The sequence below is a fragment of the Paramisgurnus dabryanus genome, chromosome 7, assembly GCF_030506205.2.
Source record: "Paramisgurnus dabryanus chromosome 7, PD_genome_1.1, whole genome shotgun sequence".
Lineage (NCBI taxonomy): Eukaryota > Metazoa > Chordata > Actinopteri > Cypriniformes > Cobitidae > Paramisgurnus > Paramisgurnus dabryanus.
Genome location: NC_133343.1, coordinates 25,996,121 through 26,016,746, shown reverse-complemented (window position 1 = coordinate 26,016,746; position 20,626 = coordinate 25,996,121). Strand labels below are relative to the sequence as shown.

Genomic DNA, 20,626 nt, shown 5'->3' with positions numbered 1-20,626 from the left:
ACACCCGACAAAAGTGCAGCTGACTGAAGTGGTCTAAACGAAACGTCACAAGCTTAGCATGATGTTAACGTCACACAAGCCAACACACACACACTCCCTCTGCGGTCGTCTCTTGCTCGTGCGTGTTGCTAGATGACAAACCACCACGTGCCACATACAACGTTTGTTCTACTGTCTATATGCACATACTAATAAACATTCAAAGAGCATGCTTATATACATAATACTGCCCAAACAGAAATTCTACTGATTTCCATTAGAAACACCATTATGAACCATTAGCTGTTTTATCATTGAAACCATTACAAAAACCTTTTATGTAGTGTGTTTTGAATCTCATTCCAGAAGGATTTAATGGTGTTTATTGGTTCCCATCCACCAGATAACATCCTACCTGTGGAACCAACAACATTACCAGAAGAGGCTATATTATAGACACCATTATAGTTTTTATATGAAAACCATTAAGACATGAAAACCATTAAGACCTTAAAGGAATAGTCTACTCATTTTCAATATTAAAATATGTTATTACCTTAACTAAGAAGAGTTGATACATCCCTCTATCATCTTAGTGCATGCACGTAAGCGCTGGAGCGCGCTGCTGCTACACTTCGATAGCATTTAGCTTAGCCCCATTCATTCAATGGTACCACTCAGAGATAAAGTTAGAAGTGACCAAACACATCAACGTTTTTCCTATTTAAGACGAGTAGTTATACGAGCAAGTTTGGTGGTTCAAAATAAAACGTAGCGCTTTTCTAAGCGGATTTAAAAGAGGAACTATATTGTATGGCGGAACAGCACTTTTGGGAGTACTTCGACTCGCCTGAAAAATCCGCTCCCCTTCTCCCTCTTATAATGGGAGAGGGAGAGTGTTACTGCGCCGAGTCGAAGTACTCCCAAAAGTGCTGTTCCGCCATACAAGCCCTGTTCAAGCTCTAAGAGAGTAGATTGTCATCACTATTTTGGTAAAGGAATGATATAGTGAGAGACGTTTTCTAAAATGCCATGGGTCCACAGGTATGCCCACTTAGTTATTATATATTTGTAACATTAATACCCTATTCTAAACCTAAACAATCTTGACAAACTATATATCATTGGAAAGTCATCACCATTTTGGGACAATTATAATGTAGTGAGAGTCAGTTTCTAAAATGTCACGGGGCCACAGGTGGACCCATTTTGTTTTTACATAGGTATAGCACTTATACCCTGTTCTTGACAAACCCTACAATCTTGAAAAACTATATATTGTTGGAAAGCTCAAAGAGTGTAGTTTTCATATTAAATCAACCATTTTGAGGTAGTGAGAGTCAGTTTCTAAAAGGTCACGGGTCCACAGGTAGGCCAAATTTGTTTTACATATTTATGACACTAAAACCCTACTCTAAACCTAAAAAATCATGACAAACTATATATCACTGGAAAGCTCTTAGAATGTAGTTTTCATATTTCAAGGTCATCTGATGATAGAAATAATAATAAAGTTTTTAGTTACATAACTCCCCCCCATAGGAATGCATATTAATTTTATACATTCATAACGCTATATCCTATTATAAATCTTCAAAAATGTTGACAAACTATATATCATTGGAAAGCTCTAAGAATCTGGTTTTCATATTTTAAAACCTTTTTGCATTTATACACTCTAAAAAATGCTGGGTTGTTTTTAACCCAGGGCTGGGTCACTATTGGACAGAACACACTGCCGGGTTAAAATGACCCAACTGCTGGGTTATTTTAACCCAACTGTTGGGTTGTTTCAACATGGTTGATTGACAATAACCCAGCAATTGGGTTAAAACAACCCAGCAGTTGGGTCATTTTAACCCGGCAGTGTGTTCTGTCCAATAGTGACCCAGCCCTGGGTTAAAAACAACCCAGCATTTTTTAGAGTGTAATAATGCAGTGACAGTCATTTATTAATGTGTGACAAGAGTATGCAGCAAACCGTTGACACCTAGTGGCCTTTGTTGGTTAAACCACTAAAAGTGTGACAAAAAACAAAATTGGATCACAAATACTTGAGACTTGTGGCTTTGTATTTTCATTATTACTTTTGTGAACCATTTAAATATTTATAATTTTAGTTATAAAATTTAAATGTTATTGCATTATTTTTATTTCTTAAAATAAATTTAAACTGCTTTTTTATTTATTATTTTACATCTCCAGACACTTCTGTAAAGAAAAATGTCTTTTTTAAAATAAGACCAAGATTAGGCTTCTAGACCAAAATTGCCAGAGTTATATTAATTTGAAGGTGTACATCACAGTCCCTCCCCCCCTCAAAAGGGGTTAACATTTATGCATGACACAAATTTAGTTAAAAAGCAAACTTTTTTCACATGCACAAACTTGCATGATTTATATTCAACCACTCCATGAATATATTTAATATCATGAAACCATACTGTTTTCAAATCTAATAGTAGCACATCCAGCATTATTATTTACTCTAAGGAGCACATTGATGGCGCCTGATATCTGTGGTTATAGCCAATACATTGAATTTTTCATTTGCAACTTTATTTGGGTAATATTTATTTAGATATTTATTTGATATTTAACATGTTACATGAATTAAGTGAAAACACTTTGTGGAAACTTTGATCATTACAGCAGTAAGGCTCATTGACAAGAAGGGATGTGGTTCGTTCAGTTTAAAGTAAGCGCAACACGATTGCGTGCAGTGTTTCATGCAGACATGCAGAGTGTGTGTGTTAATGTAGAAAAACATGATTTTTAGATTACAATACAACGAACTGCTGAGGCATCAGCGAGATCAGGAAGCTATATGGCTTTTATCTGTACAACTTGTTCCTGCAGATGTGAGGCCCTGCACCTGCAGAGAGTGTTGGCACTTGGTTGGTGTAACAAAACAGTGGCAGAGGAAACCAAGATAATGTATTAAAAGTCTTGAGATATCATGAACATCACCTGAAAATGCCTTTCTATTTAGCATTTTATAAGATTTCTACTCATTGAACATACAAAATTCATTAGAATTTCTATGATGTTTTGGCTATTTTATTTTTATCCAGCAGGTGTCATTATAATGTCACATATTTTACATGACACATATTTTTGCAATAATTAAATTTTTCCACACGCATATAAAACAGCTAAAACTTTACAGCAATTTATATTTAACCACTTAGCCCCGAAAATGTGTGTAATATTGTCCAACCATGCTAATCTCTCATCTGATAATAGCATGATATCAGAAATTATTATTAGTTTTTTTTTTTATAATGTACTCTTTTCTTATATATTTTTCATATTTTTCTAAGGAGCATAATGAGGATTCTTGATAAATGTTGTTATAGTCTATAATAACACAGCTTTCTGTAATGCCCTGCATTCCAGTAGTTTGAATCCTACCTCTCTGGAAGATCCTCCAGGGTGTCACGGATGGGAGAACTGTCCAAATAACATAACATTATTACTGGAGTCCCTCAAGGATCAGTGTTTGGACCACTCCTATTCCCCATTTATACCACATCCCCTGGGACCAATTATACAATCGTATGGCTTCTCATATCACTACTATGTGAATGATACCCAGATTTCCTCGTCTTTACAACCAGCTAGTCTGCCTGGAAGACATCTACAGTAAGCTTGGATGGGAAAATGCCATCTTCAACTCATCTTAGGCCTTTAGTGACATCACAAATACAACACAACACAACTCCTTTTTAAGGCCCTGGTAATTTCTAGATTGGAGTATTTCTATTATTATTGCCTCCCTAAGATGAATCAATGTGTTGTTTTCTTCACTTTTGTAAGTTGCCTAAATGTAAATTTAATGTAAATGTATATGTGTAATGTAAACTATAAATATGTGTTAATTTTCTATTTAAATATTAATATATAAATATTGATAATTTATAGATACACCTAAGGCCTCATCTATAAAATGCTGCGTAGAAATCATCCTAAATTTGATCTCAATGTGTGATTCATAAAATGAATGTACGCATAGAAAACAAACATACGCCTCACTTTCAGACATGAAACCTATAAATCACAAATGAGCTTGAAATTGTTCGCAGCTGAACAGTTGCGGATTTATGCCTTAAACGTTGCCTATAAAGAGCATATAAAATTTATTAATATATAATAAAAATTTAATAAAATAATATCTTAATTTAAAATACCCATTCAGGGTAAAACAAGACCTGATCAAAACCGTCTGGCTGTATATTATCCCTAACATAGCCTGCTTCTGACAATAAGATTAAGGTAACTATCTAAAGTGTTTAAAAAAAATTCTGATTGCAGTTTTAATTGTGTATTTTGCACATTCATCAATATTTTTATTTCAATCTATATTTAACAGTCTACTCTTACAGGAATTAAACTGCACAGGAAACTGATCTTTGTAAAACAATGATGCTCATTGACAAGAAGGGATGTGGTTCATTCAGTTTAAAGTAATTGCAACACGATTGTGTGGGGTGCTTTATGCAGGCATGGCAGGCTGCGTGAACATGGAAAACACACGATTTTGAGATTACAATTAAACGAACTGCTGAGGCATCAGCAAGATCAGGAAGCTATATGGTTTTTATCTGTACAATTTCTTACTGCACCTATGAGGCCCTCTAGAGGGTGTTGGTATTTTAAACAGAAGCCGAGAAATTATGAACACCATTCTAGCATCAAATATTTCTATATAACGTTTACTATAGAAAAGGGTATAAATGTGGGCAGAGATTCATGTTGAAAAGGGATGACCTGTCAGAGACCTTGTGGTCATCGAAGCAAACCTGGGTTTCAGTTGTGTAGGGGTCACCACACTTTGACGCAAAGTAAAACGTCATCACTTGTAAAACCACATGAGAAATGACTGAAGCAAACCACTTGTTTTAATATGGTTTTTACACAGAACTTGAGGTGACTGGTAAATCTATGTTACATAGAAATCAATTCCTTTAAAAAATAAAACTAACACTCAGAGGTCAAGTGTCATATAATGATATATGCAAATAATACCATAAAACTCCAACTAATCTTAAATGCAACCTATTGGTATTTGTTTTGATGATATTTTCAAAATAACCCTAACCATGACAAATAAACTAAAACTTATCAATTAAAACTCCCAGCCTTGTAAAATGAAATAAGATGGCATCGGTGTAAAGCACCTGTTGTTGTTCCATTTCGTGCTGTTGTGGTTTCATATGCGGAAGGTACAAAACGTTATTTAACTTCGAAGGCTGGAACGTGATTACTGTGCGTGGATGGAAATTTTGAAGTTCAACCGAAAAACGATCGCCTCCCCGGAACCACGATTCGATACACAGAGGGAGGGGGCGCGGTAAAATATTGGAAGAATCATACATGTAGGAGGGGACAACACCAGTTTTGTGATAAAAATACCTAAACCTGGTTTATGTTCGTATTAAAGGTATTAAATGTGACACAGATTTGAAAAAGATTTTTAAGATGAAAATATTATTAACTAATATCACAAAACAAAATCACTCAGAATGCCCCCTAAAAATATTATATTCACATTTATTGTCATTTCATAGAAACTTTCATAATGAGACTATACAGCTACACGAAAAATACAACAGGAAAGATTCTCAGAAGTTGTCCTTAGCCCACATAAATATGGCAAATTCATATGTCTTTCAGGAATGCATGAATCACGACCGAATATGCCTGTAGTCAACAGTCGTGGTGCGAAGGAAACTGTGCCGTCATCTTAGCAGCCTATATACTGTAAAGTGTCGACTGCAGTGTCAGTTCAGCAATGTGGTAAATTTCGCATTCACCACTCGAATTTCAAAAAAAAGGAATGGTAATCAATTCATGCCTTGAAATTATTCTTCAGCCATCTGAACTCAAATGGATCTTAAAACAGCCCTATAAAAGCTACAATTCCTACTGACTATGGCTACATTCACACGGCACCAGAATATGGTTGTCAAACCAATGTTTTAGTCCTTAATACATTTGCGTTCACATGCAGTTTTTTTTTTCATGTCTCAAAACCACATTTACGGAGAAGTGACTGCAAATTGCGCAGCAGGATTGCACCGTAAGCAGTATTGGGGAAAGTTACTTCGATACTGCACGTTACCCATGGTTGTCACTGACAAGCGATTAAAACGACCAAGTATTATAAGAGCACCATAAACATTTTTATGCACTATAATCAAAGTCATCTTACACTCAATAGTTTCATGTGAAGGAACAAACGCACATTTAAAGGGATACTTCACCGATTTAGCATTCAGCTTTGTATCTGTAGAAACCCGGCAGTATTACTGAATGACCATGTTTCCCTCCCTCATTTCCCCCTGAGAGGAGAGATATCTGCATTTTGGTTCTGCAAAAAAGTCCTCTGATGATGTAATATGACGATTTTTGCATCATCGGAGGACTTTTTTGCAGAACCAAAATGCAGATATCTCTCCTCTCAGGGGGAAATGATGGAGGGAAACATGGTCATTCAGTAATACTGCCGGGTTTCTACAGATACAAAGCTGAATGTTAAATCGGTGAAGTATCCCTTTAAGATATTAATGTTCACAGAAACGCTGTAACTTACTTGCAAACTGAGTTAATCCACTGGTGAGAAGCAGACGCATGAAAACGCGTCATTCAACACACGCAGACACACAAGATAACTGTAACGTTAGGCTTTATTAAAGATCTGATTTTATAAAGTCTCAGGAAGCTGTTGGATGGATGCAATTCAGTATGTGCTGAGTTAATGCACAGGTGAAGCGGACGGATGAAACGCGTCATTTAACACACGAACACACACAATAACTGAAGGCTGTTTTAAAGATCTGATTTTATAAAGTCTCAGTAAGCTGATGGATGGATGCAATTCAGTATGTGCTGAGCACACGATGCATCTAATCTCTTTGGGTTTTAATAGTTATGAACGTAACTTTCCATTGCGGCTTCTAGAGCATCAATGCTGCACCCAGGAAGCGCAGTATGATTTAGACGCACTCACTATGATTGAGGCGCATCAATTCTGCACCCGAAATGTGCATAAAAGGTCCGGTTAAGTGCATAATTCCCAAAATAACCATCTGCACACTAAAGCTTTTTTACTGTGACTTTTTGCGCAATTAAGTAAAATATATTTAGCATACTTATTTGATCAAACGTGTCTATTTTATTTTCTCCTAAACACTGCCATGGTTAATAATTACTTCTGTTCTTGTAACTTGTAAATCATTTTAAATTATTGGTTTTTACATTTAAAAGTATAATTATATATAATATAATTATATTATGCTAGATTTAGCAGAAAGCACTATACACATTTATATAGTGTGTGTGTGTGTGTGTGTGTATGTGTGTGTGTGTGTGTGTGTGTGTGTGTGTGTGTGCGTGTGCATGTGTGTCTGTGTGTAATTTAAATTGTTCAAGAAAAATACAGTAGTATCGGATCGGCAGATATCGGAATCGGCCGATACTCAGAATTCAGGTATCGGAATCGGATCGGAGATGGAAAAAGTGGTATCGGTGCATCCCTATGTAATGCGTTACCCCTAACATTGTCTATAAGGTTATGCACAGTCGATCTTACAGTTGATCATTTTCATTAAAGATTTATTTCTTTATTAAGTTGAAATGTATTAACTTTATAAAACTTGTTAATGTCGACCAAAAAAAAACTATTGTCATGCGCTTGTCAGTTCTTGTGACTCCAAGTCGAACACATCTCTTCTGTCTTGTCCTCCAACCAAACATACTTCGCCGTATTTAAGGAATCGTTTTCATTGCAGTTGTGCGATTTGCCTGAAAAACCACCTCTTTTTTGCCACATATGGGCGTTTATGTGAAAGTTTCCATGGCGTGCATTTTTAATTAGCTGTTTTTTTATTTGCCCAATTTTCATCTTTAAATATGGAATCACCCTTACAATTACAATGGGAGATGTCAGACATGCCTGCTGTTTTTGTAAATCACATAAATAAAGTTTCCGTCACTATGGTTACAGGGTTTGAGGTCGGTTGCTTTTACATACAGACAGTAATATTTGCCATGTAAACAGGACATTATACGGTTCAATAAATGGTTAAATACGGTTTAATAAGATTGTCACTCCCAAAATGTTGCCGTGTGAAAGCAGCCTATATGTACAACCTGAAACAATCTATACAAAATATATATATAAAGCTAATAAAACAACAATAAAAAACTAAACATTGGAATATTTCTATAAACATAGGCAAACAAGGCAATTACGATATGCTTAAACTATATTATAAGTGGTATCTAGCCATGATGTTCACAGCAATTCAACAAGTTATATAACAACTACTATTGCTTACAGCTAAGTATTCCACAAAAAGAAACAATAACGCTGGGAATAACCGTGTTAAACAATCACAGATAGACACATGTACGTTTAAATTTATGAATTTGGCAGATGCTTTTATCCAAAGGTATATGTTTAAATAGCATGTGTATTCCCACATAACTAAGGAAATACCATTGATCTGTACAGTTGAGGACTCTTCCCCCCAGATTCTTCTACAGGCTTGCTGTATGTGCTGTCTAGAGAGAAAAGGTAAGAGGGATGAAGAGCGAGCACACAAAAGCAATAATAAGTATCGAAATTTAGTACATCAGGTATACTCTACCTTTTCGCGAATCCTCTTTTGTGTTGTTTTTAAAGCAGCGGGTGATTTTACACTTATGGTACAACAGTCCCATCAGCAGAAGAATACAGCATAGCATGACCAGCCCTACAACAAAATTCGTAAATGCAATATAGATTACTGGATAACAAATACATGTACAACAGTCTAATTCAATTAAGCAAATGAAGGAAATTACACAAGATGTTGAAATGGTCTCTGTTTTTGGCGGTGGATGCTGTAGTCCTCATATATGTTGTCGCAATAGTAGACTTTGTTGTGGAAGTGTGATCCGAGGTGGTTTGAACTGTGAGGGTCGTATGCGAGATGGTTTGAACCGTGGGAGCTTCTGTTTTCGGTCCGGGATTACAGACAACATCAGAAGTGTTGCTTCCTCGAAACTTAATACCACTATTACATCTAGGAATAAAAGTGAGTGAAATTCTGTTCACATGTCAATCACAGATGCAGAATATGTTTTAATTACTGAGCAGTTATCAGCCTTAATCTTTTGATTGCATATCAACTATTTTTCTAAAATAGCCTATGTTTTAGAGTGTTTTTTTCACCTTTTTATAGTCTGAAAAACCTTTTTAGAAACAACTAACCGTTTGACAGAAATGTGCTGCGTATGTTAAGGGATCCTTGATTCTCATTGGTTAATAGCTGTGTGTTATTTACAATAAATCACAGCTATGATAAAGCCACTTTAGGCCTGCAAGCTTAGCATACAAATGCGTAACATTGCAGTACGCATGGAACAAGAACAGATGTCACTGATCATTACGGATTGGCTGAGGTGCCACAAGTGATCCAAATTGACCGTTACGGTTTTTCCAATGGTAGAATGGCCAAGTTTGCTATCTCTGGCTATGATCACTGCACCCAACGATTCTGTGGTTGCAACACAACTTAGTGGCACTGTAATATGAAATTGTTTAACACCAAAAGTTGTCTTTTTTTAATAAACTTGCGTTCTACTTACAGTAGAACACCATCTAAGGCTGCATCGAAAAGTAACTTCGCGTCTGCTGCCGTGTTGGATAAACAAAACTGCATCGGTGTGTCGTGTAGACGTCGTCATCGTCTTGCTGCCACCTCCCCGTTTGTTCTCTATTTCAGGGGCAAAATTGGTCCATAGTTTCCATGCTAGACTTGCAGCGTGAATAAATTTGCGCACAAGGCAGCATGGGGAAACTCAGGCTAATTCCCTACATTAGTTCGCAAATTTAGACAAAATGGCTGTCTTCTCTAATTCTGCACATTTAAGCGTATAGGGAACTATTTCAGACACAGCCTGTGTATCTTTGTAGCCTGGTCCAACCAGACTCTCGTACATTCATTTCATATGCAATGGAGCGTGGCCAGACTCTCTGTACAAATTTTGTACAGAGAGTCTGGCCACGCTCCATTGCAAAGCATTACTTCCGTTAAGGAGGGTCCTCTGTTGAAGCTTAAAACTATTGGATCTGCCCAGAGTCACTTAGGATCTGACATAGGCGATTGCTAACGTGTGGTCGTGATGCATATAATGCGCCGAAACCGTCCGGAAACAAACAACAAGTACAAATAATCAGACCAACAAAACTTAGCAAACCTGGTTCTTGCTCCGGCTTTAACTTCTGTATATTCGGCAGTTTTGCAACAACGGACCGAATAGATTTTCTCATGTCTTTCTCCGCTGCCATTACTGAACTACAACTCAAACTGACGCACGACCTCAACGTCATCGTTCTTAGCCACCCCTACTGTTCGCTGATTGGACCTGCAGATTCTTGCAGGAGAAAAGCGAAACTCTACACAGCAGTCCCAGACGTAGTAGTGAAGCGAAATGAAAATTAAGCGGAAGCACGTAGGAGGGCGGAGCCAGGCTAGTATCTTTGCGCAGCACCCTTTGCAACCACCCTTAGCATGTGTGAAACAATCTGTTGTTGTTCACAGTCGGTTAGAGACTATTTTTTCCAGCAGAAGGAAGACTTTTGGGGATGAAGACAGAAGGGGATGTAGGCACACTGTTTCTTATTCCACAATACAGCACAGCCTTTTGTACCTTATTGCTTACATACAGCCAGACTAAACATCTTTTAGGATATATATATTTTACTGACTGGATAATAACTCATCCATTTTTGATTTAAATAGATTTGTTAATAAATACATGCATATTTAATTGTTGACAAGATTAAGTCTGAACTTTCTATGGTAAGTCATTCACACAACACAACTTACTTTCTCCATTTTCGACACTTAGAGTTTGTTTGGTCCGAGAAAAATCCGTTTTCACATTTGGTGCATGATCCTAGAAGAAACATCACTTAGATGACCAAGTTTCATACAATATTTTTTTCTTATATGGTGTTACTCGGCTTTCAAGCATTACCTGTATTATCTATTCCAGACCCCCTTTCACAATAACAACGCCGTTCATTTTTCTTATCTATGGGCTTAAAGCCTGTTATACAGCGGCAGACAGTGTCTTTGGTTCGCGTGCATTTCGAGACTTCATTACTACCTTCATCTGAAAAAATATCATTAAAATTCTCATTAACATTCAACATTTTCTTAATGCAGTTTTATGATGAAATAAACTCCAATAAACAAACAATTAATTAAACAAAGACTATGTTACAAAATGACTAAAATATGTGTTTTAAATGTCTGGTAACATCAGTTAATGCATTAGCTAGCATGAAATAACGTAAATAAATAAATAAAATGTCCTACAGTTGTTCATTCACAGTTCCTTGTGCATTAATTAATGTTAACATATATATTTTTTTATTTAATTGAAACTAACATTTACTAAGATTAATAAACATTGTAAAAGTGTTTTCCGTTGCTAGTCAATGTTAAATAGAATAGTTAATGGTAACAGGTGGAACCTTAGTACAGTTTAACCGTACAATTAAACAATTCATTGAAATTTACCTTTTTTACATGAGCTGCATAGAATACAGTGAACACCTTTTGGGCTATCTTTGTATTGACCATCTAGACAGTCCACACAAGTTTTTCTGTTCATATCATACTTCTGACCTACAGGTGCAGTAACAGACATCCACTTTTATGAGGCGGTTCAGGATGATGATAGATAAGACTCTAAGTTAAGCATTTAGTATTTGTATGAAATCATACATACCTACTGGACAATCGATGGAATTCACAGTTTTGTAAAGTAACAGCAAACACAAAAGAGCTGAAAGGATTCTTACGTGCCTATACATGACAGCAGTAATACCGAGGTATAGTGTTAGAACTGCACGTTACCTGAGAGGAAACTGAGAGAACGGAGAGGAAACAGAGAATGACGTGTTTACACAAAAGCACTAACCATAAATTTTGCACCGACAACCGATTGACTTGAACTTTTTCCATTCACCCACATTTACTGGCAAAAAAACATGCAGGATTGAAAAGTGGCACTGAACTTTCTAATAGAAACAACAGATGTTTATAACATACAGTATAAGATAAAGTTTTGTTGTTTATGTTTTCTTTAAGAAAGAGATTTTTTGATGTACGTATACCTTTGGTTACCTGGCTTTTCTGGTAGCTTTCAGTAAATTAATTTGTCTCAATAATGATTTGTAAAACTTACAATGAGAGATTCACTGTCATAAACTCTTTGTATGTCATGGTTAGTAAGATGTCATTGGCAGATAGTTCAAATGCATTATTTTATAATGAGCATGAACTTGCACACAACATTAACTAAAATGAAAGATGTGAATGAAGCTACGTAGTAATACGTATTTTTTGAAAATACATTTTAGAACAAACATAGAAAAGCCAATGGGTATACAAAAATGTGGGTGCGCACCCACCAGTGCAACCAGTTAGTCTAGAGCCCTGTTTGATTTAACAATAGGTTAAAACAACCCATAGGTAAAATTACAACCCAAAGCTTGTCCCTTTTTGACCCAACGCTGCTTGAAAATAACACAGCATTTGTGCAGCTGACTTTCTTGAGTTTCCTTGAGTATCAAAAAATGGTTTTAAAAAACTCTTTTAAATCATCAATATATGAACTACTATTCATGTGTTAGCTTATAAGTTATGTTTCTCATCATTTGCACATGCATGTAACTGCTTTGATTGTTTATACGTTTAGGTTCTTTACTAGTTTTTATTACTGATACATCATTTATAAACAAATTCAATAACTTGAAACCCTAAACCAGTTAAATGTAATATCTTCTTACACACTTAGTACAGTGCACTCTCCATGTACTCTCTCAGAAATAAAGTCACAAGAAGGTATAAAAGTTGTCAATGGAGCGCTAACTTTTAATAAAGTACACTTTTGTACCTAAATGGCACCTATTGAAACCTCAAAGGTACACATTGGTACCTTAGCAGTACATATCAATTGTACACGTTTATAAAAGGTACCGTCCCAGTGACAACCTTTTTTCTGAGAGTGTAAAGACTCAGAGATGTTTTGCATAGGAAAAACCTAATCTTACGTAGCAAAACTGAAAAACTGGCAGATCTGACACACAATGCATCAGCTTAGTGGTTGAGGTTTCTTTTCAATGAATCAATGAATGGTCTAGAGAGAGAAAAGTAGGTTTTACAATGCATGTGGCTGAGAAGTTTTCTGTCATCGTACCGTACTCTTTATCAACAATTAATAAATGAGGAAGGAATTGTGACAATTTTGTAGATAATAAACACAATAACATGAAATTATTTACAGTAAATATGTTCCAGTAACTTCAGTAGTTCAGTAGTAACTTGAAGTAGACGGTGTAAAGGAAATAAACTTAAAACGGCAGTGAAATCTAGCTTTGTTCTTTTTGCAGAATATAGTGCAAAGCTACTGTAGCATGGCACAGTGTAGATTTTATCGTAAACTGTTCCAGTTGTCAAGCACAGAGAATTAAAAGTCTAGGCCTATGTAGAGAGTTATAAATGTGTAAATAACTACATAGTAAAAAATATGTTTTGTAATCGGAAGAGCCGTTTTATTTGCTAAATTGGGTGTTTTCCCCTCATCCAACCTTAAAAACAAAATGATTAAAAACTAGAGGTAACGTGCCCTTTATTAGATATCCTACTCAACTTTGAAGATAAAAATAGAAAATAACATGAAGGTGATGGTGGGGAGTGACACAGCGGTAGGAATAACAACTTTTAGTTGACCTACTTCTGTTCGTCAATTAGTTTGTTTCTTTCATTTAAGTTAAAAAAGAATGCTACCTGTTCACAGAGTTCCCAATCTATTCTAAAAGTGCCATTTACATCCTCATTGACAAAGAAATGCTGCTGGTATATAATTACACTTAACCAATTACATAAAATATATTCGGTTTAGGGTTAGATTTACACGAAATGACATCCCTACCCAAACCCAACTCTAACCCCAACGCCAGGTGACAATTGATTAAAGTTTAGAAAATCTAAAAGAATACATCAGAAAAAATAGTATAAACAAATACTTAAAGTGACATACTAACGCAAACACCAAATCTAACCCTAAACCGAAGCGACAATGGTTTGAAAATAGGAAAAAGCAGTTGAGTAACCAATACGTGAGAATGCCACGGAAAAGAAAGTCCGTGGCAGGGCCACGGAAATATGCGGAGATCCGTGAGAATGCCACGGAAAAATGAAAAAAACATTCCGTGACTATCCAACGGATATTTGTGAGATCATGTTGTCTTAATCATATCACTGTCATCTTAATGTTCTTGCTGCATGTGCCTTCATTAGGGATGGGCGATACCAGTTATTTTCTTTTCAAGCCGATACCGATACTTCTATGAAATATTTTTATGCAAGTGATTTTATGGTGTCTTTTGATAGCCATCATAATATTAATATCAAATAAATAAACATGACAACTTTTTGCAATGAACAGTATTACTACATTTATTCCCTTTATAGGTTTTTGAGAAGAAACAAACAATGAATGCTGACATTAACATTAACAGCTTCATTATCATTACTAACTGACTGCAACAATGCACTCAAACCACTTTTTTAAACCGGCCTGTGCTGATTGAGTGTGAAAGCGGTGATATGGCGGGAGATGGGACTGAATGAGTGAACGTGGTGATATAGCGGAAGAAGATATAGTTCCCCCTGACGTTACGATTTTAGTGTATTTATTAGGGTTGCACCGATATATCGGAGGATGATGCTTGCTATGCTTCACAATGAAATACGGTGAAATGCCGCTACACCCAAAAGCCAGAGGGCGCTCTCGTACAGAAACTCAATATGCATCAGACGAAGAACCATCACACATGCAGAAATGACACAACGCAGCTCCAGGAAATGGCTTAAGGATATATTTGTATTGCTGTTCTTCAAACCTTTTCAGGTATTTTCATGATAATAAAGAATATTTATAATGACTATGTTTGACGAGTGTTGCTTTTTCAAATGCATGTTATAAACTACTTAAACTGACAGTGATTTCAGATCGATAAGGACTTACTGATCAAAAGCCGTAGTACACGAAATAGCAGTAATTAAATAATTTATGCTGTGTGATTCATAATAATTGGCCACGTATTATTAGTGTATATCGGCATTTATCGGTGCACCCCTAATATTTATATACAAAATAGCATCCTAATATTATTAAAAATTCTACAATCACTAGTTAAAAACAAACAAACAGATAGAATTGATACTGTACTTGAGAATTTACAAAGGCAGTATCGAAAATACTGATACGTTAGGATCAATCAGCCCTAGCCCTTATAAAAAATTCTGCATTCCTTTTACTGTGCACAGCATTCTATTAAATCAATAACTTTCCCCATCATGACTATGCAGTCCTGTCTCCATTTTCCAAGCGTGCGTATTTTGTTTACTGTTACTAGGTTACCAATACCTCTGTCATTCGCTCAAACAAATTGACGGAAACGCACCTAACTCCCATTTGTTTGTTTGTTTGGGGTTTTTGCGAATTTTGTATTTTGTTCGTTTCACGTTTGGATGGAAACCCAACTAATGAGTAACATTGACCCCACGTGACTGACCATCTAGCTGTTTCTGCTGTCGTTACCCTATATGGGGCTCGACGTCGTCTTAATATTTCCTTGCTGCAAGTGCCTGCATAAAAAATGCTGCACGCCTTCTACTGTGTACAGCATTCAGTTCCTGTACTGCTAATAAATCGCCCTATCGGGTACATGCAGTCCATCTCCATTTTCCAAGCGTGCGTTTTGTTTACTGTTGGTTACTAGGTTACCAATACCACCGTCATTCACTCAAACAAATTGATGGAACCCCACCTTATTCGCGTTTGTTTGTTTGTTTGCGAATTTTGTATTTTGTTCGTTTCACGTTTTAATGGAAACCCAACTAATGAGTAACATTGACCCCACGTGACTGACCATCTAGCTGTTTCCGCTGTCGTTGTCTTTACCATATATGGGGCTCGGTAGTCTTAATATGTCCTTGATGCCTGTGTGCGTGCATAAAAAAATTCGGCATGCCTTCTACTATGCACAGCATTCAGTTCCTGTACTGCTATTAAATTAATAAATCGCCCTATCATGACTACATGCAGTCCTGTCTCCATTTTCCAAGCGTGCGTATTTGGTTTACTGTTACTAGGTTACCAATACCTCTGTCATTCGCTCAAACAAATTGACGGAAACGCACCTAACTCCCATTTGTTTGTTTGTTTGGGGTTTTTGCGAATTTTGTATTTTGTTCGTTTCACGTTTGGATGGAAACCCAACTAATGAGTAACATTGACCCCACGTGACTGACCATCTAGCTGTTTCTGCTGTCGTTACCCTATATGGGGCTCGACGTCGTTTTAATATTTCCTTGCTGCAAGTGCCTGCATAAAAAATGCTGCACGCCTTCTACTGTGTACAGCATTCAGTTCCTGTACTGCTAATAAATCGCCCTATCGGGTACATGCAGTCCATCTCCATTTTCCAAGCGTGCGTTTTGTTTACTGTTGGTTACTAGGTTACCAATACCACCGTCATTCACTCAAACAAATTGATGGAACCCCACCTTATTCGCGTTTGTTTGTTTGTTTGCGAATTTTGTATTTTGTTCGTTTCACGTTTTAATGGAAACCCAACTAATGAGTAACATTGACCCCACGTGACTGACCATCTAGCTGTTTCCGCTGTCGTTGTCTTTACCATATATGGGGCTCGGTAGTCTTAATATGTCCTTGATGCCTGTGTGCGTGCATAAAAAAATTCGGCATGCCTTCTACTATGCACAGCATTCAGTTCCTGTACTGCTATTAAATTAATAAATCGCCCTATCGTGACTACATGCAGTCCTGTCTCCATTTTCCAAGCGTGCGTGTTTTGTTTACTGTTGGTTACTAGGCTACCAATACTACCGTCATTCGCTCAAAGAACTTGATGGAAACGCACCTAATTCGCGTTTGTTTTTTGTTTTTTTTTTGCGATTTTTTTTTTTTAAGATTCGTTTCACGTTTGGATGGAAACCTAATGAGTAACTCAAACCCACTGGATTGACGGTCTGTTTCCGCTGTCATTGTCCTTTTTTTTACCACATATGGGGCTCGACGTCGTGCTAGTGCCTTAATAAAAAATGCTGCATCATTCCTTCTACTGTGCATAGTATTCAGTTTGGCAATTAAAAGCCAAAAACTGCTAATAAATTAATAAATCGCCCTATCTTGACTACATGCAGTCCTGTCTCCGTTTTCCAAGCGTGCCTTGTTTTGTTTACTGTTTGTTACTAGGTTACAAATACCACCTTCATTCGCTCAAACAACCTGATGTAAACGCACATACTACGGATTTGCTTTTCTTTTTTGGGAATTTTGAAAATATTCGCCTCACTTTTGCGTGGAAACCCAGCTATTGTTAGTGTAACGTTACACGCTGTACAGCTTTGTATATTTCTCTAAATGAATAATACAGACTCATTAAAGTCAACATGTAACGTTTTATCAATAAAAAAATCATTACATTTGCCTTAGAATGGAAAACTGTATTTACCTCTAGTTCTTCTGAACATGGTAATGACATATCGTCAGCCTCAAACACTATTGTTTTCTCATTCTTATAAACCTCTTGCATGCAAAAGACAACTGGAAAACATTCCAATCTCAACATAACACCAACTGGGACGTTGCAGTCGAGGTGTACACCCCCAACATTAAATTGCACATTAAATAAGTGCAATGTTGTTACAATGCTAAATACAAAGTTGTGACTGCTAAGTTAGCGCTATATGCTAATGAATGCTATATAGCGTTGAGGCTGAAGTTCTACTATTGACGTTACAGTTACGTTTGGTACAGTTACAATACAGTTATAGGTTCATACTGGAAAAAACACAAACTTACCACTCAGAAACGTACATGAAAAATCTCCAAAACAAATGATTATTCCTCAAATTTTGTATCTTCGCCTGATAGATGCTCAAACATAAGAGCCGTTTCTCAAAACCAAGTACGCCAAACTCGGACTTGTGTCCTTCGTAGTTCGAACTTGCAAGTTCAGACTCGGAAGAACGAACTCCTGACGCGAAATGCATTCTGGGAAACTTCGCTGTCATAAGTCCACACAAGTCTCCTCTGATGCATCCTCGATAAAATGGGCGGATCAAGAACACATCCGGGGATTTTATGTGAACTTGGGCTTGATGCGAACTTTGAATTGGAACAGTACTTGGGCCGCGACTGATGACGTTTCACAAGTCCACAAGAACACAAGTACAGACAAGAACGCATATTGAGAAACGGCTAAGGTTTGCACACAAACAGAGATACTGAAGAAGCTACTCTGTGAAACAGCCAATCAGAGCAGAGCTTAACATTATTATGCATGACCCTTTTAAATAAAGTAATAATAGACCATATTTCGTTGTAAAGACAAATGTAAATGGACATGTTAACCGTCTCTGGATAATTTTTGCACTTAATAAAGTCACATACCTTCTATGTAGATAAACAATTTAACATATTATTTCATATAATAACATATTATAACCTTTAAAGAGGGCCTATATCATATGTCCATTGACAAATTTTTGATTTTGTTTTGTTTGGGTGTATTAGAATAGGGTTTCATGTTTGATTGTTCAAAAACATATTTTTTACATGTTTTACATTATTGCAGAACTTCTCTTCCCAGGCTGTCTGCACTCTTGTTATGTCCATATATACCCTTTGTAGCCACTCCCTCTGTTACGCTCTGGGGTGCATTTCCCAAACAACGTTGTAACTCGCTGCTGAACCACTATAGTACGATGCATAGTTGGAGAACTAACTACCTAGTCAAGACTGTTTCCCTGAAAACATAATATAATAATAATAATAATATAATTTTGACGCACATTCGTTGTATAGTTGATGGTGTCACATGGGAGGTGGAGCACTAATTCATCTGTGAAATCGATTTAATGTCAGATTTTAATAATGTAAATTGCATCAGAAGTTATCGAGATTTAGTTCTCTGTTGTTTTATTTTAAAATATTTTATTTATGCACAAGTTCCTTCTTATAACACTCCTCCCAGAGATTCCCCAGGATCTTAGGCCCGTAGAACTCCACACATGCGCACTTTCCAAAACCAGCGCTGTAATTATGTTAACAAACTAAAAGACGTAAAATGGACTTTGTAATTTATAATGATGGATATAGAATGTTGCTTGCGTATTTTGTTCAAAAGCATGATCAATGCCAGTAAACATGTCATAATAACATTGAACTATGCTCCTAACCACAACTCGACAGACGACAGCTGTCGTTACAACCACACTAGTTTGCGATGCAGTTTGCATGTCTGCTGGAACGGTGGTTTCGGGAAACACCCGAATCGTTGAACTATACTGAAACGACAGAAGCGAGCATGTGGGCTAACAATGCTTTTGGGAAACGCACCTCTGATTGATCAAGCTGGCCCAGTCTGTTGCAATTGGACAACCGGAAATGTCAGCTTCAGGTTTTCAGGTGTAAAGAGTAACAATGGAACAGTTTTACTTTATAATTAGGTGTAGCTGAATCTTAACATTGACATTTTTTTTGCATTTGCAACTTTTATCCAAAGTGACTGTATTCAGGGATGTTTATCATTGTTTCGGCTTCTTGTTCACACAGAGGGTTTTCAGGGTATCTTACTAGGTCCTCTTTCCGGGAGCGATCCTAGAAAATTTACGGGACGTGTTTGCGTTCACACAGAGGCTTGTCTGGCAATTTTACAGGTATTTTCTGGGACCAAAGTGCTGTGTGGATGAGGTTTATGTGTGTTCCTGGGGGTCGAGCCCATGAACCTTTGCTCGGTTAATGCTATGCTCTACAAATTAGCTACAGGAACATTTTTATCACCAAAACTTTATCTTTTAAGTGGATTTAGTTAACCTTATCATGATTTACTCTCCCTAATAGCATTTGAACCCCATATGACTTGTGTTATATTTTAAGTGTCCTGAAGACATTTACTCTTCTACTGTCGTGGATATCGCTGTGTCAGTTGTTGCACATTATTTTAAAGCAAACATCACAAAACTGCAAAAACAACACTTAAGACAGAACATGTGCACCGAGAGGCAAAACTTTGTTTAAAAAATCTGCAAGACATGAGGGTGAGTAAAATTTTGGGGTGAACTATACCTTTAACAGTACCCATACCAGCTCCATTGAATGCATTTCTATTTTTTATTAATTACTTGAGCATACCAGTAAATACAAAAATACAAAATAAAAGCATAAACTTAACGTTAAACAAATTATAATAAAAAATAACTAAGCGAATAAATAATAACATGACAAAACAAATCTAAGATCGTCAAACCATTTAAAACCATTAAATGCATTTCCAATCTCTTCTCAGTAAATATCGTGTTCCTTTTTTCCTATACAAAATCTATGTTACTTGAGCTGTAAAGTTGTTTTATCGTGCTTTTAGTGGTAATAATAGTTTGATAAATTTAAGTCTAGTTGGTTGGTTTCCAGTAAAGAAATTCGGCGCAAACCTCCAGCCCGACAGATGGCGGTGATGCCTCAAAAATCCTTCAAACCTACAGCTGGT

At 36.6% G+C, this 20,626-nt stretch overlaps 1 protein-coding gene across 3 annotated transcripts; it reads right to left on the bottom strand.

The window, feature by feature from the left end:
* Positions 1–6,517: 6,517 nt before the first annotated feature.
* Positions 6,518–18,338, bottom strand: LOC135770126 (tumor necrosis factor receptor superfamily member 5). Of its 3 annotated transcripts, none has more exons than XM_073815192.1 (8): positions 17,941–18,338; positions 11,770–11,908; positions 11,559–11,666; positions 11,011–11,148; positions 10,860–10,929; positions 8,830–9,050; positions 8,634–8,738; positions 6,518–8,547 (listed from the first exon to the last, which is right to left on the bottom strand). In XM_073815192.1, exons 2-8 carry the CDS (start codon positions 11,852–11,854, stop codon positions 8,471–8,473), a joined length of 804 nt encoding a protein of 267 aa, XP_073671293.1. In that variant the 5' UTR covers positions 11,855–11,908; positions 17,941–18,338; the 3' UTR covers positions 6,518–8,470. The 3 variants fall into 3 exon arrangements, with proteins under 3 accessions (XP_073671293.1, XP_073671294.1, XP_073671295.1); XM_073815193.1 differs by having other exon boundaries at positions 17,956–18,338; XM_073815194.1 differs by lacking the exon at positions 11,770–11,908 and having other exon boundaries at positions 17,956–18,338.
* Positions 18,339–20,626: the final 2,288 nt, after the last annotated feature.

Coding starts and splice junctions, on each gene's coding strand:
- LOC135770126 (XM_073815192.1), bottom strand. CDS start 11,854: ATGTATAGGCACGTAAGAATCCTTTCAGCTCTTTTGTGTTTGCTGTTA. Junction 11,667..11,769: donor TTCCATCGATTGTCCAGTAG/GTATGTATGATT, acceptor CTGCACCTGTAG/GTCAGAAGTATGATATGAAC. Junction 10,930..11,010: donor GTCTGGAATAGATAATACAG/GTAATGCTTGAA, acceptor TGTTTCTTCTAG/GATCATGCACCAAATGTGAA.